This window comes from Phyllobates terribilis, unplaced genomic scaffold (assembly GCF_046119375.1).
Source record: "Phyllobates terribilis strain yellow unplaced genomic scaffold, ASM4611937v1 Scaffold_2__4_contigs__length_985480577, whole genome shotgun sequence".
NCBI classification, from domain to species: Eukaryota; Metazoa; Chordata; class Amphibia; order Anura; family Dendrobatidae; genus Phyllobates; species Phyllobates terribilis.
This window is the reverse complement of record NW_027362762.1, coordinates 734824987-734848835: the sequence shown is the minus strand read 5'-3', so window position 1 is coordinate 734848835 and position 23849 is coordinate 734824987. Positions and strand designations below refer to the sequence as shown.

Below are 23849 nucleotides of genomic sequence, written 5' to 3'. Positions count from 1 at the left end.
CTGTATATGTACCCCAAAATGGTGCCATTGAAATAAAAAGTCTTTATATAGCTAAATCAATGGAAGTTATGGATCCTCACATGCGACAATGGGGGAAAAAAGCAAAGAAAACAAAGAAAAAAAAAGAAAACTTGGTTAGGGGTTAAGTTAATACTAGCTGCGTTATTTTCCCTGTGTGGTGAAAAATAACTATACAATTAGCTTTCACTTGATATTATATTGTGAAACTGCACATGCAAGGATGTGGTGGGCCCTACCGTATTTCCTAATGTTCATCATGGTGCTATTCTGCACATTGCACTCTCATACTGCTTCCTCACTATCAGATATAAGGTATGCCATATATGGGCTGTAATGGTTAAGCAAACTGTGCAAGGGTTCAGATTACATTGCAAGCTTTCATCAGAAATGCGCACATTGCATTAAACTCAAGCTCTAATTTCAAGGCATCTCTAAGAATTATAGTAAGAAATGGCAAAAGGAGCAAATCTGGAATACAATGGTCCATAGCTACAGAAGCATTCTGATAGTAGGCGTAAGAAGTGCTGCTAACTTCACCAAAATAAATCTGTGGAAATTCTGTCCTGCACATGGTCCATACCTTACAGGTTCAATACCTGTACTCTCCAAGGGTGTCTACTGCACAAGCAGAAGTGACAGCCCATGGGACTCTTACAGACTCTTCTGTCCCCTTTTACTGTCAGCTAATGCAGGTGGGACCCCTCCCATTTCAGCAGTGTGGTCCTCAGTTAGTAAAACATGAAAATGCCTTTGATATGGCCGAACATTCCTTCAAGATTTTATTCCCATAGGCCGGGAGAGAACTGATAGCCCAACTGGTTGTACTGTATTCAATTGGGATCAGCTGTATTATTTATCACCAAAAAAGTGTCCAGTATTAAAGCACCACTCCAGCGTTTTTTTTATTTTACTGCAGGAGAGGTGTCACTAATGTAAGTTCCCTGTCCCTAGTATTATACTTATTTTATCTGTTATAGGCGCTGCTCTGGCTGTCTTCTGCAGTTTGTGACCTGCTAAATCTCTCCAGTATTTTCTGGGTGGACCGGAAGTCACTACTCAATGTAAGTCTATGAGAGCCAGAACAAGGTTCTCATAGACTTGCACGGAGAGCTTTTGACCGTTACCTCTGACTTCCGGTCAGTCAGAAGTTGTGGTCACAAGATAGCGGCGCGGGTCAGGGAACTTACATTAGTGACTAGTGTTGAGCATTCCGATACTGAAATATCGGGTATCGGCCGATATTCGCGGTATCGGAATTCCGATACTTAATTCCGATACTTTTGCAATATCGTATACCGGAATCGGAAGTTCCCATAATGCAATGAGACATTTTCATTTTATTCAGCCAATGAGGATCCTAAGAAGTGTGGGCACATCCTGTTAGGCATGTAGGCATCTTAACTAATGGCATGGCTGTGATTGGCTGCTGAAATGATGTCATGATGCACTATAAAAGCCACCGCCGCCATTTTGAGCTCACTCTGCTGTGAATTCAGTTAGGGATAGGACGCTGTTGTTCTGAGGGACAGTTTTAGCTACCTATTTGGTCTATACTGCTTTACCCAAGCTACTTTCTAAATCACTGTGCCTTGCAGTGCTAGTGCACAGTTCCCTGTGCTGTTCATCGCTGTCTGCAAGGTCTGTGTGTGTGAGTGCAGCTCACCCTGTAGTGTGTGCTTCAGCCAAGTCTGGTTGTAGTGCACTCAGTGTGTGTCACTGCCTCATACATTGTCCTTTTTTGCCAATTCATAATTTTTCCTGATATCTCCTATTAGTGTGGTGGTTCCATCTGTATTCAGCTAAATTGGTTCCAAACACACTATATAGGAGTAGATAGAGACATTTTTTTCCGTCTTGCAGCACTAGTGCACAGTGCTCTGCATCTGTACTGTTCACCGCTGTCTGCAAGGTCTGGTGTGTGAGTGCAGCTCACCCTGTAGTGTGTGCTTCAACCCCGTCTGGTTGTAGTGCACTCAGTGTGTGTCACTGCCTCATACATTGTCCTTTTTTGCCAATTCATAATTTTTCCTGATATCTCCTATTAGTGTGGTGGTTCCATCCGTATTCAGCTAAATTGGTTCCAAACACACTATATAGGAGTAGATAGAGAAATTTTTTTGGTCTTGCAGCGCTAGTGCACAGTGCTCTGTATCTGTACTGTTCACCGCTGTCTGCAAGGTCTGGTGTGTGAGTGCAGCTCACCCTGTAGTGTGTGCTTCAACCCCGTCTGGTTGTAGTGCACTCAGTGTGTGTCACTGCCTCATACATTGTCCTTTTTTGCCAATTCATAATTTTTCCTGATATCTCCTATTAGTGTGGTGGTTCCATCCGTATTCAGCTAAATTGGTTCCAAACACACTATATAGGAGTAGATAGAGAAATTTTTTTGGTCTTGCAGCGCTAGTGCACAGTGCTCTGCATCTGTACTGTTCACCGCTGTCTGCAAGGTCTGGTGTGTGAGTGCAGCTCACCCTGTAGTGTGTGCTTCAACCCCGTCTGGTTGTAGTGCACTCAGTGTGTGTCACTGCCTCATACATTGTCGTTTTTTGCCAATTCATAATTTTTCCTGATATCTCCTATTAGTGTGGTGGTTCCATCTGTATTCAGCTAAATTGGTTCCAAACACACTATATAGGAGTAGATAGAGACATTTTTTTCCGTCTTGCAGCGCTAGTGCACAGTGCTCTGCATCTGTACTGTTCACCGCTGTCTGCAAGGTCTGGTGTGTGAGTGCAGCTCACCCTGTAGTGTGTGCTTCAACCCCGTCTGGTTGTAGTGCACTCAGTGTGTGTCACTGCCTCATACATTGTCCTTTATTGCCAATTCATAATTTTTCCTGATATCTCCTATTAGTGTGGTGGTTCCATCCGTATTCAGCTAAATTGATTCCAAACACACTATATAGGAGTAGTTAGAGGAGCCTTTCTGCAGCATTGGGCCCTGCAGCCCCAGCCAGATTAGTATTAGCCTATTTTTTGCAGCCTCATCTATTGCATTGTAGGTTACCTTCCTACATTGTAATAGCTACAAAAAGTTTGTGATACTATCGTTATTACATCTTTAGGCACATCCAGTGTCTTTTTGTGACAAAAAAAAACCTAAATAAAGTTCACCAAACACTCCACTTTACAGTTGTGTAGGCCACATTAGCTCATATTAAAGTCTAGTCCACACTTTATAAAATTAGTGTTTCTTATACCTGTTAGCAGCTGTTCAGGAATAAGCACACTAAGCCCTTAGTACTTTTCTGCCTATCTTTATCAGTCTACCAAGATGAAGAAGGCAGGGAGTAAGGCATGTGGTCGTGGGCGTGGGCGTGGAGTTTCTGCAGGGAGAGGACGTGAGGATTCTGTGCCTGCAGGGAGAGGACGTGGGGATTCTGTGCCTGCTGCGGGCACCAGTGACTCAGCATCCCCCAGTTTTACCAGGGAACAGTCCTTTATGCGCAGCTTTGTAGGAGCTAGCCGTACCCCACTGCTGCGCGAGGACCAAATTGAAGCCGTTGTCGGATGGATGGCAGCTAACGCATCGACTTCAATTAGTTCCAGATCCTCTCAGGTCCTGAGCACTGAAGAGCACCCATCTGTCTCTTCACCACCTGCCAAATTGCCCAGGCAGTCAGAGAGCCCTGGACAGGAGCCATCTCTACTTCTGTTCTCTGAATCTCTTGGCTTGGAAAGAGGGGGCCAGCCAAGCAGAATTCGAGAATTTGAAGAAGAGGTAGTATGCAGTGATGCGCAACCGTTTTGTCTCTCTGAATCTGAAGAGGCGGGTGGGCCAGTGCCTATGGTCAGCAGCACACCTCAGTACGCATCTGATGATGAGACTCAGGTGCCACTTTCTGGTGCGTACTGTGCTGTCGAGACTACCCAGGAGAAGCAGTTGTTTGAAGAGGGTGGTGTAGATGATGAGGTCCTTGACCCATCATGGCGTGAGGGACAGGAAGGTGGTGGGAGCAGCTCTGAGGAAGAGATTCCCCGAACGGCCCAAAAAGGAGGGAGAGGGAGGGGGCAGACTTGGTTGCCTGTAGCCTCCACTTCGGCACCCATTAGGAGCATGGCTCTTCCAAAATCCAAAGCGGGCGCTCCCAAGACTTGCAGTGCCTGGTCCTTTTTTGACACAGTTGCAGATGACATTTGCTTTGTCAAATGCAAGCTGTGTAATCAGAAGGTGAAAAGAGGGAAAAGTGTCAGCAACCTCAATACCACAAATATGTGGAAACATGTGCGGACCAAGCACGTGGTGGAGTTACACAAACACACTGAAGACCTAGGCCAACCTACAGCGCCACCTACCACCTCTTCAGCTCGTGTTGTAGCCTCTTCCTCCAGCTCACACACAGCTGGTTCGGCTTCCTCACAGGATCGCCATGGAAGAATCTCTGGCACTGTTGTACAGAGACACAGTGTAATTCCACCCACAGCACCACTTTCCCAGTCATCCTCACACTCCCAGGCCAGTCTACAGCCATCGTTAGCACAGGCATGGGAGAAAAGGCGCCCATACTCGGCAAACCACCCCCGAGCACAGGCTCTGAATGCTGGCATTGCTAAACTACTGGCCCTTGAAATGCTATCATTCAGGCTGGTGGAGACTGACACATTCCGTAACTTTATGGCATTGGCAGTCCCACAATACAACGTGCCCAGCCGCTTTTATTTCAGCAGGCAAGCCGTCCCTGCCCTGCAACATCATGTGGAGGGAAAAATTAAACATGCGCTACAAAACGCCGTCAGTAGCAAGGTCCACCTGACCACTGATGCGTGGACCAGTAAGCATGGACAGGGACGATACCTTTCCCTCACTGCCCATTGGGTAAATGTTGTGGAGCCGGGTACAGATCTTGAGAGTGGCGCTGTACGTGTTCTGCCAACTCCAAAGATTGCAGGAATCCAGTCTGTACACATTGACTCCTCCTCATACTCCAGTTCCTCTGAATCAGCGCTGCAGGAGCCGTCACGGTCTACCTCCACATCGACCCGTGAACGGTTACCTGTTATGATGACCGATATGAGCACAGCCGTGGCCAAACGTCAACAGGCTGTATTAAAATTAATTTCTTTGGGGAATCGAAGCCACACAGCGCAGGAGCTCTGGAATGCCATCAAGCAGCAGAGTGACGTGTGGTTTGTGCCAGCGAATCTCCAGCCAGGCATGGTAGTGTGTGACAATGGCCGAAATCTGGTGGCAGCTCTGGGCCTAGGCAACCTCACTCACATCCCATGTCTGGCACATGTGCTCAACTTGGTCGTGCAGAGTTTTTTGAGGGACTATCCGGATCTTGATGCACTGCTTCACAAGGTCCGCATAGAGTGCGCTCACTTGCGGCGTTCCAGCAATGCAAGATCACGCATTGCAGCTCTGCAGCGCCGATTATGTCTTCCGGAACATCGCATCATATGTGACCTACCCACCAGGTGGAATTCAACGTTACATATGTTGGAGAGGTTGTGTGAGCAGCAGGCAGCAGTAATGGAGTACCAGCTGCAGCAGGCGCAAACAAGTCGCAGTGCGCGCCGTTCACACTTCACCACCACTGAGTGGGCCTCTATGAAGGACATTTGCCACGTTTTGCGTGCCTTCGATTATTCCACGCGGATGGCGAGTGCAGATGATGCACTAGTCAGCATGACTATCCCCCTTATCTGCCTGCTTGAAAAAACACTGCAAGCACTAAGGGACGAGGTTTTGGAAGAGGTGGAGGATGAGGAGTCACAAATGCCATCTGCTTCTCTACAGTCTGCGCAAAGTGGTTCCTCACAAAGGCCTAGGCAGGGGACACTTTGTGAGGAGGATGAGGAGGAGTCAATGGATGAGGAAGACATCTGTCCAGAGGAGGGAGGTACACAATGCTCTAGTAGTCAGTATCTAGAGCGAGGGTGGGGTGATGCAGAGCAGGCAGAGATCACGCCTCAAGCAGGGGACAGCGTTTCTTGGCCAGTTGGCAGTCTGCAGCACATGGTTGATTTCATGCTGCAGTGCCTGAGAAACGACCGCCGCATCACCCACATTCTCAACACGGCTGATTATTGGGTGTCCACCCTCCTAGATCCTCGCTACCGGGACAACTTACAAAGCCTCATAACACCGTTGAACCGGGAGCGTAAAATGCGGGAGTACCAAGACGCACTGGTGCATTCCATCATGTTCTCCATTCCAACCGAGAGCAGTGCTGCTAGTGCTTTACAAAGCAGCTCAGTGCGTCGAGGCAGTGGAGGAAGCTCTGCACAAAGAGGGAGCAGAAGCAGCGCCTCAGCACAAGGCAAGACCAGTATGGCCGAAATGTGGCAAAGTTTTGTGTCCCCGCCGCCACAAATGTCTACACCATCACAGACGGCTCCAGTCAGCAGGAGGCAACGTTTCCGTCAGATGGTGACAGACTACATGTCTTGCCCTCTTAGTGTACTCCCAGACGACTCTTCTCCCTTCAAGTTTTGGGTCTGTAAGCTGGATACATGGCCAGAGCTTAGTCAGTATGCACTGGAGGTGCTAGCTTGCCCTGCTGCTAGTGTATTATCGGAACGCGTCTTTAGTGCCGCAGGTGGTGTACTAACAGACCGTCGCATGCGACTATCCTCCGATAACGTTGACCGGCTTACTTTTCTCAAAATGAACAAGGCCTGGATCTCTCATGAATTTGCCAGTCCTCTTCCAGAATAAATAATTGGTTGGCAACAGTATCCAGGTCTCCTGTTCTGTTCATGTTTCTACCACCTGAACTGTAATCCCTGAGCTCCAACACCGCCAGTTGGCGCTCGGAAGTGCCGTCTGCACAGTTAACACTTGCTGCCGTGTTATTGGGGTTCAGTAACGTCAGCTGTTCCCCTGCTGTGCGGACGGCAATTTCTCCTGCTCTGTCCACATCCACTGTACTACTGATTTAAAACCTCCTCCAAATACACCTCTGGCTCCTCTGTTTTCAGTATTATCCCTGAGCTCCAACACCGCCAGTTGGCGCTCGGAAGTGCCGTCTGCACAGTCAACACTTGCTACCATGTTATTGGGGTTCAGTAACGTCAGCTGTTCCCCTGCTGTGCGGACGGCAATTTCTCCTGCTCTGTCCACATTCTCACTACTACAGATTTTAAAGTTGCTCCAATTTCTCCTGCTTTGTCCACATCCACTGTACTACACATTTTAAAGTTGCTCCAATTACACCTCTGGCTCCTCTGTTTTCATTCTTATCCCTGGGCTCCAACACCGCCAGTTGGCGCTCGGAAGTGCCGTCTGCACAGTCAACACTTGCTGCGGTGTTATTGGGGTTCGGTAACGTCAGCTGTTCCCCTGCTGTGTTCACGGCAATTTCTCCTGCTCTGTCCATATTCACTGTGCTACTTATTTAAAACTTGCTCCAATTACACCTCTGGCTGCTCTCTATTTTTATTCTTATCCCTGGGCTCCAGCACCGCCAGTTGGCGCTCGGAAGTGCTGTCTGCACAGTCAACACTTGCTGCCGTGTTATTGGGGTTCGGTAACGTCAGCTGTTCCCCTGCTGTGTTCACGGCAATTTCTCCTGCTCTGTCCATATTCACTGTGCTAGTTATTTAAAACTTGCTCCAATTACACCTCTGGCTCCTCTCTATTTTTATTCTTATCCCTGGGCTCCAGCACCGCCAGTTGGCGCTCGGAAGTGCTGTCTGCACAGTCAACACTTGCTGCCGTGTTATTGGGGTTCGGTAACGTCAGCTGTTCCCCTGCTGTACGGACGGCAATTTCTCCTGCTTTGTCCACATCCACTGTACTACACATTTTAAAGTTGCTCCAATTACACCTCTGGCTCCTCTGTTTTCATTCTTATCCCTGGGCTCCAGCACCGCCAGTTGGCGCTCGGAAGTGCCGTCTGCACAGTCAACACTTGCTGCGGTGTTATTGGGGTTCGGTAACGTCAGCTGTTCCCCTGCTGTGTTCACGGCAATTTCTCCTGCTCTGTCCATATTCACTGTGCTACTTATTTAAAACTTGCTCCAATTACACCTCTGGCTCCTCCGTTTTTAGTATTTACCCTGGGCTCCAATACCGCTAGTTGCTGCTCAGAAGTGCCGTCTGCACAGTCAACGCTTGCTCCAGTGTTATTGGGGTTCAGTAACGTCAGCTGATCCCCAGCTGTGTGTCCGGAAAATTCTCCTGCTTTGTCCACATCCACTGTACTACGGATTTAAAACCTCCTCCAAATACACCTCTGGCTCCTCTGTTTTTAGTATTTACCCTGGGCTCCAGCACCGCCAGCTGGTTCTCGGCAGTTCCATTGGCTCTTGTACCTTCTGCTACCCATCCGGGTTCCAGTACCGTCAGCTGGTTCTCGGCAGTGTCTTTGGCACGGGTACTCCCTCCTGCCCAGCCTGGTTCCAGCACGCCAGCTGTTTCCGGGTAGTGTCAACGTCACTTTGCCTCCAATGCGTTGTCCTGTCGTGTTGCGGTCGGGTTAGCCGACTATATGGTGCCTGCAGTTTAGGTGACTCCTATGTGGGCTGCGGGATCTGGCAATGAAGGCTGGTTCCATAGTGCCAATAGGACAAGCACCCCCTGTAGGACTGTGGGTTTTGGTAACTGCGGCCGGCTCGCGGCCTTGAACTTTTTTTTACAAGGGTACCTTCTGCTACCCATCCGGGTTCCAGTACCGTCAGCTGGTTCTCGGCAGTGCCTTTGGATTAGGTGCCTCCTTCTCGGTATCCAAGTTCCACCAACGTCTGCTGGTCCTTGGTAGTGCTTTCTGGCACAGGTACCTCCTGCTTAGTAACCGAGTTCCAGTAACATCAGCTGGTCCTCGGTAGTTCCATTGGCTCTTGTACCTTCTGCTACCCATCCGGGTTCCAGTACCGTCAGCTGGTCCTCGGTAGTTCCATTTGCTCTTGTATCTTCTGCTACCCATCCGGGTTCCAGTACCGTCAGCTGGTTCTCGGCAGTGTCTTTGGCACGGGTACTCCCTCCTGCCCAGCCTGGTTCCAGCACGCCAGCTGTTTCCGGGTAGTGTCAACGTCACTTTGCCTCCAATGCGTTGTCCTGTCGTGTTGCGGTCGGGTTAGCCGACTCTATGGTGCCTGCAGTTTAGGTGACTCCTATGTGGGCTGCGGGATCTGGCAATGAAGGCTGGTTCCATAGTGCCAATAGGACAAGCACCCCCTGTAGGACTGTGGGTTTTGGTAACTGCGGCCGGCTCGCGGCCTTGAACTTTTTTTTACATGGGTACCTTCTGCTACCCATCCGGGTTCCAGTACCGTCAGCTGGTTCTCGGCAGTGCCTTTGGATTAGGTGCCTCCTTCTCGGTATCCAAGTTCCACCAACGTCTGCTGGTCCTTGGTAGTGCTTTCTGGCACAGGTACCTCCTGCTTAGTAACCGAGTTCCAGTAACATCAGCTGGTCCTCGGTAGTTCCATTGGCTCTTGTACCTTCTGCTACCCATCCGGGTTCCAGTACCGTCAGCTGGTCCTCGGTAGTTCCATTTGCTCTTGTATCTTCTGCTACCCATCCGGGTTCCAGTACCGTCAGCTGGTTCTCGGCAGTGTCTTTGGCACGGGTACTCCCTCCTGCCCAGCCTGGTTCCAGCACGCCAGCTGTTTCCGGGTAGTGTCAACGTCACTTTGCCTCCAATGCGTTGTCCTGTCGTGTTGCGGTCGGGTTAGCCGACTCTATGGTGCCTGCAGTTTAGGTGACTCCTATGTGGGCTGCGGGATCTGGCAATGAAGGCTGGTTCCATAGTGCCAATAGGACAAGCACCCCCTGTAGGACTGTGGGTTTTGGTAACTGCGGCCGGCTCACGGCCTTGAACTTTTTTTTACATGGGTACCTTCTGCTACCCATCCGGGTTCCAGTACCGTCAGCTGGTTCTCGGCAGTGCCTTTGGATTAGGTGCCTCCTTCTCAGTATCCAAGTTCCACCAACGTCTGCTGGTCCTTGGTAGTGCTTTCTGGCACAGGTACCTCCTGCTTAGTAACCGAGTTCCAGTAACATCAGCTGGTCCTCGGTAGTTCCATTGGCTCTTGTACCTTCTGCTACCCATCCGGGTTCCAGTACCGTCAGCTGGTCCTCGGTAGTTCCACAGCTTTCTTGTACCTTCTGCTACATTTCCAAGTTCAAGCTTTTTGAAATGGTTCTTGGTAATCACTCTGGATCTCCCTGACGAGGACCCTGAAGACGAGGACCCTGAAGACCAACCCTAAGAAGACGAGGACCCCGAAGACAATGACCCTGAAGACGAGGACCCTGAAGACCACCCCGAAGAAGACGAGGACCCTGAAGACCACCCCGAAGAAGACGAGGACCCCGAAGACGAGGACCCAGAAGACCAACCCGAAGAAGACGAGGACCCCGAAGACGAGGACCCCCGAAGACGACGACCCTGAAGACCACCCCGAAGAAGACCAAGAAGATGACCCTGAAGAAGTTGACCAAGAAGACAAAGAAGAGAAGACAAGCACCAAGATACAGAAGAACAAGAGACAGAAAACCAAGAAGCAGAAATACAAGAGGCTGCAGAACAAAAAGCGGAAGAACATTAAGCATAAGACTAAAAATCAGAGCAAAAGATAATATCTAAATTATAAGCAGAAGATGACTAAGCAGTGTATGGGGGTGAGTCCGTTCCTCCTCGTGGTGCCCCTGGAAAAGACCTGCTGCTGCAGGCCAAACTGAACGCGGACAAATCCTGTTGTAAATCTTTTGTGACGGGCAGAACGAAAGGTGTAATGTCCAACCTTTTATAGATAACAACTACAGGAATGCCTGTCACAAATAAGAATATGATGAAGAAGAAGAATATGAAGAAGATGAAGAAGTAGAATATGAAGAATGTAAAAAAAAGAATAATACGAAGAAGGTGAAGAAGAAGAAGGTGAAGAAGAAGTGGATGAAAAAGATGCTGAGGATGATGAAGGAGAAAGTGTGGGAGAAGTAAAAAAGAAGGTGAAGAGCATGGAAGTAGTGAAACATAAATATCTGACAAAATATAAAAATACTTAACATAGTTAATATTTCCGTAACTCAGAACATAATAAAAAAATAGTAATTCCTGCTATTCCATTTGACTGGGCTAAACCTCTATGCCTTTATTGTCTCCCCCACCTCCCCCAATACATTCTACATTATTCTTAGTTGTTTTCCTTCATGTAGAAATAACCTACAAGGAAAGAAAGGGTTTATTTTAATTCCGATATTTATGTCCCATTGACTTGCATTGGTTTCCGGTATCGGAATCGGCGATATCCGATACTTTTTCGGTATCGGTCCGATCCAATCCGATCCGATATTTCCCGATATCGGAAGGTATCGCTCAACACTATTAGTGACACCACTCCAGCGCTGAAATAAAAAAAGTGCTGGAAAAGACACGGCAACATGAAAAGTCTCCAAAAACATTTGCTCAATTTGCCTGAGCCTTGCTGTCCCACGACTAAATTAGAGCTGTGATAAAACAGCCAAGTGGCCAACAAGTCGCGTGCTACTAGCATTGAAGTCTTTGGCCAATGAGTCATAAATGCCTTGCGACCAGCGACAGAAAATCCAACACGTTTGGAAACATTTGCAACTCTGTATCACAGTGGCAATACGTCGCAGGTCACAATGCAACACCAAAGAAAATCCTTACACCCAATGTTACAAAGTGTTGCTGAGTTTTCAGTAACGGCAGACACATAGGGCAGTGTAGCCCGACCTTAAAGCAGGACATCATTACAAACCAACAGTCTTGAAGGGACGCTGCATGTATGATGCTGGTGGGACTAAAAGGTCAGTGAGTAGTCCGAGCCTTTGTAGTGTCCTCCCAGCTGGACAATGGCAATGTTTCTTCAGGAAAACATTTTTACAGGCAGAAGGAGAGGATTTTCCAATTGATTTATATGATCAAGCCCTAAACTGGGGTTCTGCTTCATCATTTCCTGAAAAAAAGGCAACAAAGCTTTTCTCTTGAAACTTTACATTGAAGTAGACTCTTGATATTATGTTCTCAACTTTCTGAACGTCCGTCAAAACATGAGATGAAGGAACATTTTACTAGAAAAAAGAAACAACGTCCAGAGATGCGTGATCGCCTGAGGAGTATGTGTGGCTACGTGCAGCGACTGACATGCCGGACAGCAGCAACCTGGAGGACAATGTGACGAGCACTAACACCACTCTGAATGGCCCATTCAGATACACTAGCTCAGAGGTAACACGACCGCCGGAGAATGTGGCAGTATGCTCTGAATATTTGTCCAGGGTGCCAAAAGAGGGCTGGGACAGACATTTGTAAATACTTTGCACCTTCCACCAGAGGCTCCTGCCAAAGAATCACCAAGCCTTCGCTTAAATGACAAATGGGTTTTCCTATTGTACAGTAAATGTGCAGATTGTCATTTTTAGTCCAAGAAGTAGATGCATTTAAAGCTCCACAGAAATGCAGTAATTGGAGCAGAGGAGAGGATCATCTAATTCCTTACCAATAAAGGACTAGATACTTGTCAGTCAACATACATCTTTCTGATTCACTGGGTCAGTACAGAATACCGAGGCACAGCTGTCCTGACAAGGAGGATGAAGTGGTTGTCACTTGACAGCTGCTTTATGATCTGAGATGCCAGGCATTGATTCACGAAGAGGATGCTACAAACAGGCAGTCTATAAAATTCAGACTTTCTAAAGTCCCTCTACATCAGGGATGTCAAACTCCAAATACAGAGAGGGCCAAAATAAAAAACTTGGACAAATTCGGGGACCAACCTTGATATCTATTAACAGCCCTCCATACAGTATAATAGGCCCCACATAGTCCTCCATACAGTATAATAGGCCCCACATAGTCCTCCATACAGTATAATGGGCCCCACATAGTCCTCCATACAGTATAATGGGCCCCACATAGTCCTCCATACAGAATAATGTCCCCACATAATCCTTCATACAGTATAAGGGCCCCACATGTCCTTCATACAGTTTAATGGCCCCATATAGTCCTCCATACAGTATAATCGGGGCTGTTTAAGCGTTGCGGGCCAAATATAATCACCCTGTGGGCCAAAGTTTGACATGCGTGTTCTACATCCTCACACACAACCTCTGATCCTCAAAAGACATTGTTCTTTGCCCTCTTCCTAACTGCTCCTCCCATCATCTTCATCACAATTTTTCCCACAAATCCCCCATATTCAGGAACTTGCCTTCCTACCCCAAGACTTCAGTCGGTCTCCAACTGTTTAAAGATTCTCGCAAAGTAATAGATTGAGAGAGTGGCACATTTGTGTTGTCACCTTTCCATTCCTAACAGTGTGTAATGAATCCCTATTCTCAAGTTACCACTGGAACCCACAGGTATTTACGGCATATCCGCATGAGACAACCCCTTTAATAGTGCTTTGTGTATCTTTCAGAAACATTACATAATAGATAGCTATTACTTATGGATTTCTTTTGGCAGAGGAAAACTTAACATCATGGATATCTATTAGTGATGAGCGAGCCTGCTGGTTTAACCCTTTCGCCGAGCATGCTTGGGTGCTTTAAGAGTATCTTCGGCGTGCTCGTATATTAAGTTTGAGTCCCGGCTGCATCTGCATGATTTATGGCTGTTTGCTTCAACACAGGTGAGGATTCCCTAACAAACAGGCAATCTCCGCATGTGTTGATGAAGCTGTCTAACAGTCATAAATCATGCAGACGCAGGGACTGGAACTTAATATCCGAGCACGCCGAAGATACACGGAAAGCACTCGAGCGTGCTCGGTGAAAGGGTTAAATGAGCACGCTCGCTCATCACTAATATCTATCGTTATATTTGGGGTCCCACTCAGAAAATGGGCCTGGGAGCTCCTACTACCTTTGCACCCCATACAGTAACTCCTCTGAATATCAGTATAGAAATAAAGAAGCATGAAGGGCGCCCAGATATTACCATGGCACCACGTCCAAGCTACGATATTCTGAAATGTAGAAATTGCTGCTAAGTGGTCAGACTGCTAAATTATGGATGCACTTTAGGTTACAGGTTTTCTTCCCGCTGTACCAATTTAACACCACTTCCATCAGTCCAGTAAGTACAAAATGTATTGATGCAAAGGAACACTTCTTTGTTACTAGAAGCATTAATATTATATGATAATAACTGGATCTTAAGTAATGAAGAATAGGCAGTATGCAACATAAAAAAATGCATGCAGTTTGGCGGTATACTAGGCTGTAATTCTCACATTTTCAAATGTCTTGTTATATTGATGCTGTATTGATGCACAGCACTCTAATAGTGAAGCCATCACTAATGCATTTCACGTTTACTTATGAAATAAAGATACATCAACTATGATGGCAGAAATCTAGTCTGAATGCTAGATCAGACATAGAATCGGACTGGAAAACAAAGTTCCTATAAACCAAATTGTCACCCCACTGGAAGTAAAGTATAGAGATTCTCATTTAAAGTGGTTGTCTCAAGATCTCAAGATGAATCTTCAGGAGTGACCAGCTCACTGCTCCTGGCTTCCTGTTCTGCGACTCAGAAAATTGACAGCACGGACCAGTAGGATGATCACACCGCTGGTCCGAACTGTGTTTCCTCCTAGGTTACTAGCAGAGGCAGCTTTACCTCTGCAGCATTGGAGAAGCCCATGAGGGCTGAAGTGATTCAGCCAGCCTCAGAACATCATGAGAAGGTTGTAAAGCGTAGAGTCTGCTCGTGCCGTTAGCTCCTTTCCTAGATAACCGACCACACTGAGACTAGGCAGCGAGCTGTACACTACAAAAATTCCAGATCCCTCCGTTCTTGAAGACAAAGAGGATTTTTAATAAGACATAAATTCCAAACTTGCTTTTCTTTAAAAGCATTCTGCAATTTTTTTTCCATTTATGAACTTGAGACAATGCCTTCAATGGATACAGGAGGGCTTGATGCATTAAGGAACTGCTACATTTTCACAGGCTACATAAGCTTCAAATCAGTTTTCATGCCCACCTCAGGGATCTGAAGGTCTATTTCCTACTTTTCTAATCTGTTCCACAATATTTATATCAAACATCCCTAACTTTCATTTTTTTCATTAACCGTTAAATAGTTCTTCTGAAAATCACTTTATTAAAAATGATGTTGTTTTACCCCCAAAAACACTTCAAAGTGCCAGTCACTAAGTGTCTCCCCTCTATCTAACTTACATCACTGCCTGTTCTCAAGTGTAATCCATCTTTAGTAGCAGAAATGCCAACACAGATTGCAAAAATTGGGGCTGTTTTTGTCATTCTGTTCCTGCCCTCCTATCAGTTACATACGAGGATAACAAGGAGGTGACTTTTCAGTTCAGGGCAGTTAAGTCATTGGAAAATGGCAGGTGCAATGCATGCTGAGTAGGGAAAAGTTCAAGCACCTGTAAAACGGACACAATCTATACCATACCTGTTATCACCATCCACTCCATCTCTCTGTACCTCCACCTTTTTAATAGTATCTCTTCTTTAGACTCTGTTCTTACCTCATCTGCAGAGTATGGTCGGCATATGTGCTAGGACAGCTCCTAATGTATACACTACCGTTCAAAAGTTTGGGGTCATTTAGAAATTTCATTATTTTTTAAAGAAAAGCACATTTTTTTACAATGAAGCTAACATTAAATGAATCAGAAATACACTCTATACATTGTTAATGTGGTAAATGACTATTCTAGCTGCAAACGTCTTGTTTTTATTGCAATATCTACATAGGTGTATAGAGGCCCATTTCCAACAACCACCACTCCAGTGTTTTAATGGTACATTCTGTTTGCTAACTGTGTAAGAAGTCTAATGGATTTTTAGAAAACCCTAGAAAACCCTTGCACAAGTATGTTAGCGCAGCTGAAAACGGTTTGGCTGATTAGAGAAGCTATAAAATTGACCTTCCTTTGAGCTAGTTGAGAATATGGAGCATTATATTTGTTTGTTCTATGAAATTCTCAAAATGGCCAGAAAAAGAGAACTTTCATGTGAGACTCGACAGTCTATTCTTGTTCTTTGAAATGAAGGCTATTCCATGTGAGAAGTTGCCAAGAAACTGAAGATTTCCTACAACAGTGTGTACTACTCCCTTCAGAGGAGAGCACAAACAGGCTCTAACCAGAGTAGAAAGAGAAGTGGGAGGCCCCGCTGCACAACTAAGCAACAAGACAAGTACATTAGAGTCTCTAGTTTGAGAAATCGACGCCTCACAGCTCATTAACTGGCAGCTTCATTAAATAGTACACGCAAAACGCCAGTGTCAACATCTACAGTGAAGAGGCGACTCCGGGATACTGGCCTTCGGGGCAAACTGGCAAAGAAAAAGCCATATCTGAGACTGGCTAATAAAAGGAAAAGATTAATATGGGCAAAAGAACACAGACATTGGACAGAAGAAGATTGGAAAAAAGTTTTATGGACAGACGAATCAAAGTTTGAGGTGTTTGGATCACACAGAAGAACATTTGTGAGACGCAGAACAACTGAAATGATGCTGGAAGAATGCCTGACGCCATCTGTCAAGCATGGTGGAGGTAATGTCATGGTCTGGGGTTGCTTTGGTGCTGGTAAAGTGGGAGATTTGAACAAGGTAAATGGGATTTTGAATAAGGAAGGCTATCACTCCATTTTCAACGCCATGCCATACCCTGTGAACAGCACTTGATTGGAGCCAATTTCATCCTACAACAAAAACAAAAGCACACCTACAAATTATGCATGAACTATTTAGGGAAGAAGCAGGCAGCTGGTATTCTATCTGTAATGGAGTGGCCAGCGCAGTCACCAGATCTCAACCCCATTGAGCTGTTGTGGGAGCAGCTTGACCGTATGGTACGCAAAAAGTGCCCATCAAGCCAATCCAACTTGTGGGAGAGGCTTCAGGAAGCATGGGGTGAAATGTCTCAAGATTACCTCAGCAAATTAACAGCTAGAATGCCAAAGGTCTGCAATGCTGTAATGGCTGCAAAGGGAGCATTCCTTTACGAAAGCAAAGTTTGAAGGAGAAAATTATTCTTTCAAATAAAAATCATTATTTCTAACCTTGTCAAAGTCTGGACTATATTTTCTATTCATTTTGCAACTCATTTGATAAATAAAAGTATGAGTTTTCATGGAAAACACAAAATTGTCTGGGTGACCCCAAATTTTTGAACGGTAGTGTATGTCTAGTATATCCATAGGCCGCCATTTACCCAAGAAAAGTCAAAGGAGTTATATGCTTAAAAAGCACTACCACAAAATGTTTTATTCCCTAAACCTGTCTAAATGCGTATGTAATATAGTGTAAGAGCGTTAAAGGGGTTGTCTGGTCTTACAGTACAAGTCTACAGTCACTGATTACATTGTAGCCACTTCTGGCTCACGCCTGAACCCCTGTGTGATTTGGCGACTCATGTGAGTGAGAAGTGGACTGGAGAAGCGCTGGATACTTGGGAAGACAGTGATTATATCAAAGCATTTACACTACATTATATACGCATTTAGGCAGGTTTAGGGAATATTACATTTTGAGGCAGTGCTTCTTTAATGAGTCGTTGTGGAGCTGATATTGGCAGACATTCCACAATATAAGTACACCATTCTTAAACATTGATTCCTATGGTATTGCAGGCCTATAAAGAAGTATGCATTGGGGCGTGCCGCCATCTTCTGGGCTCACCACCCTGATCCACCAATCTTTCCCAGCAAGGTTTTAATTAAGAGCAAAGCCTGGATCCCATCTCTTCCCCAGTTCACATGAGGTCTGTTTGGGCACATTGAGGGGAATGATTAGAGTTAGGGACCATCCAAAACTAATGTACACCTTGTCATGGTTGGATGGGTTTTTTATTTCTTAATGAAGAAATAGTAACTATACAGTCAGTATACAGTGCATGTATATAAAGTGTCATATGTAGGAGCCTTACATCTAAAAGTTTATGTCGAGGAATCCTCCGGGTGAATTTGTCTAAAAGAAAGTTCAGACATAATGTGGCTAATGTCTCCAGACAAAATGCAAGCTTCTGGAGATTTCTCATGCCCCTCTTCCTTCTCCCCATTCCCACATGCCACACACCTATATTCCAGACTAGTTACAACCCTGACGGGGCGTTCCCTCAGTCGGTCCCATATCCCCCCTTGCTCTCTACCCTCCTTTATTTACCCTGTATTCTATATTTAGACATGTTTATTTTGCATCCTCCCTAACGCTCTCATCTCACATCTCTTCTTCATGACACTATTTCCATCTTTAACCCTGCCATGACAGTTTGTCAGCCGCTCCACAGCAGCCACTGTGACCTCAGCTGTCCTCTCGCTGTGCGTCCCTCAGTTGTCGCTGTCCCTCTAGCCTTCTCCCCATCTCCCCGCGTTCTGCTTTATCCATGTGGCTTGTGTTCACAATGCCTCAGCCCTCATCAGGTCGTTGTGACCACAGATCTCTCATCTAACGAGCTCAGTCAATTCTCAAGAATGGAAACTTTTCAATCCTTCCAACTAAAATACTCTTACATCCTATTCAACGGGTATTCCTCATCTCGTAAGAGAAATGCTATCACTGTATGATGAACCTCTGCCAAAGAGGAAGGGGCTCCTTGGAGTTTTCCCTGCACAGCTCAGCAAGGAGTTTATGTAATTGATAAATAAATAAATAAATAAATACGCATTTATGGAAATAAAGATCTCACAATGCATCCAGGTCCGTATAACACTTATTATACGTTTTACTTCAGGATACTGACATAAGCATTTTGCTGGTGAGCTCTAGCTGGACACATATGAAATGTTCATCTTAAAACCATGATTTGAAATATATACTGACATGGATGTTCAAAAGTAAGTACACCAACGTTATCAGGTCTGAGACATTTTTTTTAATGTTAACAGTTTATAGTGTGAAATCTGGGAAATGTGAGCGCTGTCACGGGCAGTACCGACATCTGGAATGGCGCCGGTCCGGGAGGTGAGTATATGCTGTTTTTATTTTATATGTGGAACTGCAGCATTCAAGAACAAATTGTCCAAATAGTGGACAACACCTTTAATTATCCTTTCTTACATTGCAAATTTAAACACATCTTTTCAAGAATGGAACATTCTTGTTTACATCCAGAGGCGGAAGATGGAAAATGTATCCGCTCTAGACAGTCCTATCGACTACCGGCTGATACAATGTAGTAATCTTTTAGCTGCTAAAAGTAAATCTGAATTTTCAATTTTTATCTTCTAGGGCCCTTTCACATTCCAATCTTTCCCACGTTCGTTGACCCCATCGAGGCTTATGTCCAAATCCCCTGCAAAACGGGATTTGGGCGAATGCCCCGACAGGGTCACTGACTATAATGGTGTAGATGGAGTCAGCGTGCGCTCTGTCATGCCTCATATTCAGCTGTACACACCTACTGAAGGCGGAAAGCAAGACGCAGTAAATTATGTCTAGCTGTCCGGCTCTAGTAGGCGTATACCTTGAAAATTATGCACGACAGAGCGCAAAGTGACCATTATAGTTAATGACCCCGTTGGCACATATGCTTGAATCAGGTTTTCCGGGAGGTTGGGACATAAGCTCCGAAGGGGCCACCATACGTGGGAAAGAACAGTGTGAAAGAGCCCTTAGGATAAATGCGCACATTGTGGATTTGATGTGGATTTTCCCTCGCGTATCTACAGTAATTCCTCCACATTTCCACATCATTGACTTCAAAATGCACAAGTCTTACATCTGGACTTTGTTGTGGATTTTATTGAATATTTCGCTCAATGCATTGCAGAGGGTAAAGTCAGCAATGAATTCTACATAAAGAACTGACATGCTGCTGATTTTCCACCTGCACCACAGGTCAATTTACTCTGCGGATTGCACAGGAGATTTTTTTTACATTTCTTTCACTCAGATGATATTGTGGGATGCTGCGGATTTTCCACGCACAAATCTGCACAAAAAACATACACTGTGTGCATTAACTGTACGGCTGGGTTCACATTAGTACTTTTACATTCCGTGTTTTCCTCCCGTACCAGAACCGTTCAGCAACCTATGGAACTCAACTGCTGAAACAGCCACTTTGTGTTAGATCAGCTCCGTTCCCTTTTTTGTCATTTTTTTAATGGAGGACTAGTGAACTTGTTTCTGTGAAAAAAAAAAATATAAACTGAACGGAAAGATCAGATCCTTCATTCAACATTAAAGCCTTCAGCAAACGGATCTGGATGGAGAGTTTTCCATTTATCACTTTGCTTCAGTTTTGGATTCCATTTTTTTTTGTAAAGGAAAAATAGGTGTATTTAAAGGTTGGCGTGAAACCATCCTGATGTGAAAACTGAGCCCAATGGCTGCTATATGGATGAGCTCAGTCAGATTGTGGTGGGCACAAACGTCACCACGAATCGCCTGGTGTTTTTAGAGAAATTATCACAGGAGCCCACATCTGGATGATAGGAGATAAAGCCATAGACTCCTGATGGGGCATACCCTGGCAGGGCACCTTGGTGGGCAGCAGAGGACCCTTCATGTGGTCCCTGGAGGGCATCCATTACTGAGATGAGGATAAATACAGTCGGTGCTGATCACAATCCAAGCTCCTCACCATTTCTGGTCCACTGATTTTCCGCCCCTGGTCTTATAGTAAATACATATATATTTAAAGGGATTTTTGGAGAACCATCCAACTTCTCTTCATACAACTTTCCTTACAGAAGACATAGGATCCATACATTTGCCTGTCCTGCAGTAGTATAATCCCAGCACAGGTGATCCCTATGTTCTCGGGGGTCAGTGAGCAGCAGGACGATGAGCAGTGATGGTCACAAGCCATGGTCCATGAGGAGGAGCCATTACCTATTCTGTCCCCTCATCTCCATCCACCTGTCACCGTGCCTCCCCTCCTCCCTGATACCCACAGCCTCACCCCCCGCTCCGCCGCCGTCTCTTACCAGGAAGATGAGGTTGAAGGTGAGCAGCAGGTACTTGACACATCGCATGGAGCCGCTGAGTCTCCCCATCCCGGCTGCAGCCCCGACCAGCAACAGATGTCACAGCAGCGAATCTCCTGCGCCTCACTGCAGGGCAGGCCCCGCCCAGAGCCGCCGCGACCACGCCCACAAAGAAAACTTTCCGCCTTGGTTCCCGCCTGCTGGGAGACGCCCTCAGTGTTTCCTCGGCTAGTGTGTGCCTATAATAGGCTGCTGGTAAATAAGCCACGCCCTCAGGGGCGGGAGTAATGACTGACGGGACTGAGACAGAGAACCACTATACAGAGCCACGCAGACGGCTGAGATAGGGAGAGCGAGCTGTGTACACACTGCTGTACGGCGGTTATTGTTAGGTGGGCTGTGCGGCTGATGTAAGTGCTATAGTGAGCAAACATAGTGCCTGCAGGAGAAGGAGAAGGTGTGAGGCATGGGCTGCATGCAGGAGAAGGTGTGAGACCTGGGCTGCATGAAGGAGAAGGAGAATATGTGAGACCTGGGCTGCATGAAGGAGAAGGAGAATATGTGAGACCTGGGCTGCATGCAGAAGAAGGTGTGAGACATGGGCTGCCTGCAGGAGAAGGTGTGAGACCTGGGCTGCATGCAGAAGAAGGTGTGAGGCATGGGCTGCATGCAGAAGAAGGTGTGAGGCATGGGCTGCATGCAGGAGAAGGTGTGAGGCATGGGCTGCCTGCAGGAGAAGGTGTGAGGCATGGGCTGCATGCAGAAGAAGGTGTGAGACATGGGCTGCCTGCAGGAGAAGGTGTGAGACCTGGGCTGCCTGCAGGAGAAGGTGTGAGACCTGGGCTGCATGCAGAAGAAGGTGTGAGGCATGGGCTGCATGCAGGAGAAGGTGTGAGGCATGGGCTGCCTGCAGGAGAAGGTGTGAGGCATGGGCTGCCTGCAGGAGAAGGTGTGAGACCTGGGCTGCATGCAGAAGAAGGTGTGAGGCATGGGCTGCCTGCAGGAGAAGGTGTGAGACCTGGGCTGCATGCAGAAGAAGGTGTGAGACATGGGCTGCCTGCAGGAGAAGGTGTGAGACCTGGGCTGCATGAAGGAGAAGGAGAATATGTGAGACCTGGGCTGCATGCAGAAGAAGGTGTGAGGCATGGGCTGCATGCAGAAGAAGGTGTGAGACATGGGCTGCCTGCAGGAGAAGGTGTGAGACCTGGGCTGCATGCAGGAGAAGGTGTGAGGCATGGGCTGCATGAAGGAGAAGGAGAATATGTGAGACATGGGCTGCATGCAGAAGAAGGTGTGAGGCATGGGCTGCCTGCAGGAGAAGGTGTGAGACCTGGGCTGCATGCAGAAGAAGGTGTGAGACCTGGGCTGCATGCAGAAGAAGGAGAATATGTGAGACATGGGCTGCATGCAGAAGAAGGTGTGAGGCATGGGCTGCCTGCAGGAGAAAGTGTGAGACCTGGGCTGCATGCAGAAGAAGGTGTGAGACATGGGCTGCCTGCAGGAGAAGGTGTGAGACCTGGGCTGCATGCAGAAGAAGGTGTGAGACATGGGCTGCCTGCAGGAGAAGGTGTGAGACCTGGGCTGCATGCAGAAGAAGGTGTGAGACATGGGCTGCATGAAGGAGAAGGAGAATATGTGAGACATGGGCTGCATGCAGAAGAAGGTGTGAGGCATGGGCTGCCTGCAGGAGAAGGTGTGAGACCTGGGCTGCATGCAGAAGAAGGTGTGAGACCTGGGCTGCATGCAGAAGAAGGAGAATATGTGAGACATGGGCTGCATGCAGAAGAGGGTGTGAGGCATGGGCTGCCTGCAGGAGAAGGTGTGAGACATGGGCTGCATGAAGGAGAAAGAGAATATGTGAGACATGGGCTGCATGCAGAAGAAGGTGTGAGGCATGGGCTGCCTGCAGGAGAAGGTGTGAGACCTGGGCTGCATGCAGAAGAAGGTGTGAGACATGGGCTGCATGAAGGAGAAGGAGAATATGTGAGACATGGGCTGCATGCAGAAGAAGGTGTGAGGCATGGGCTGCCTGCAGGAGAAGGTGTGAGACCTGGGCTGCATGCAGAAGAAGGTGTGAGGCATGGGCTGCCTGCAGGAGAAGGTGTGAGACCTGGGCTGCATGAAGGAGAAGGAGAATATGTGAGACCTGGGCTGCATGCAGAAGAAGGTGTGAGGCATGGGCTGCATGCAGAAGAAGGTGTGAGACATGGGCTGCCTGCAGGAGAAGGTGTGAGACCTGGGCTGCATGCAGGAGAAGGTGTGAGGCATGGGCTGCATGAAGGAGAAGGAGAATATGTGAGACATGGGCTGCATGCAGAAGAAGGTGTGAGGCATGGGCTGCCTGCAGGAGAAGGTGTGAGACCTGGGCTGCATGCAGAAGAAGGTGTGAGACCTGGGCTGCATGCAGAAGAAGGAGAATATGTGAGACATGGGCTGCATGCAGAAGAAGGTGTGAGGCATGGGCTGCCTGCAGGAGAAAGTGTGAGACCTGGGCTGCATGCAGAAGAAGGTGTGAGACATGGGCTGCCTGCAGGAGAAGGTGTGAGACCTGGGCTGCATGCAGAAGAAGGTGTGAGACATGGGCTGCCTGCAGGAGAAGGTGTGAGACCTGGTCTGCATGCAGAAGAAGGTGTGAGACATGGGCTGCATGAAGGAGAAGGAGAATATGTGAGACATGGGCTGCATGCAGAAGAAGGTGTGAGGCATGGGCTGCCTGCAGGAGAAGGTGTGAGACCTGGGCTGCATGCAGAAGAAGGTGTGAGACCTGGGCTGCATGCAGAAGAAGGAGAATATGTGAGACATGGGCTGCATGCAGAAGAAGGTGTGAGGCATGGGCTGCCTGCAGGAGAAGGTGTGAGACATGGGCTGCATGAAGGAGAAAGAGAATATGTGAGACATGGGCTGCATGCAGAAGAAGGTGTGAGGCATGGGCTGCCTGCAGGAGAAGGTGTGAGACCTGGGCTGCATGCAGAAGAAGGTGTGAGACATGG

General features: G+C 47.2%; 1 protein-coding gene across 2 annotated transcripts in view; it reads right to left on the bottom strand.

The window, feature by feature from the left end:
* The window catches only part of LOC141227055 (tetraspanin-2-like), a 255304-nt gene that overhangs the window by 223143 nt on the left and 8312 nt on the right, over positions 1-23849 (bottom strand). Inside the window, exon 1 of one of the 2 annotated variants that reach the window (XM_073667199.1) lies at positions 20860-21025. The exons of the other annotated variant lie outside the window; for it this stretch is intronic. Coding sequence (XP_073523300.1) covers positions 20860-20928 — 69 coding nt within the window. The 5' untranslated portion in view covers positions 20929-21025. Of the gene's footprint in view, positions 1-20859; positions 21026-23849 lie in introns of those variants that run through there. 2 annotated transcript variants of the gene reach the window in all.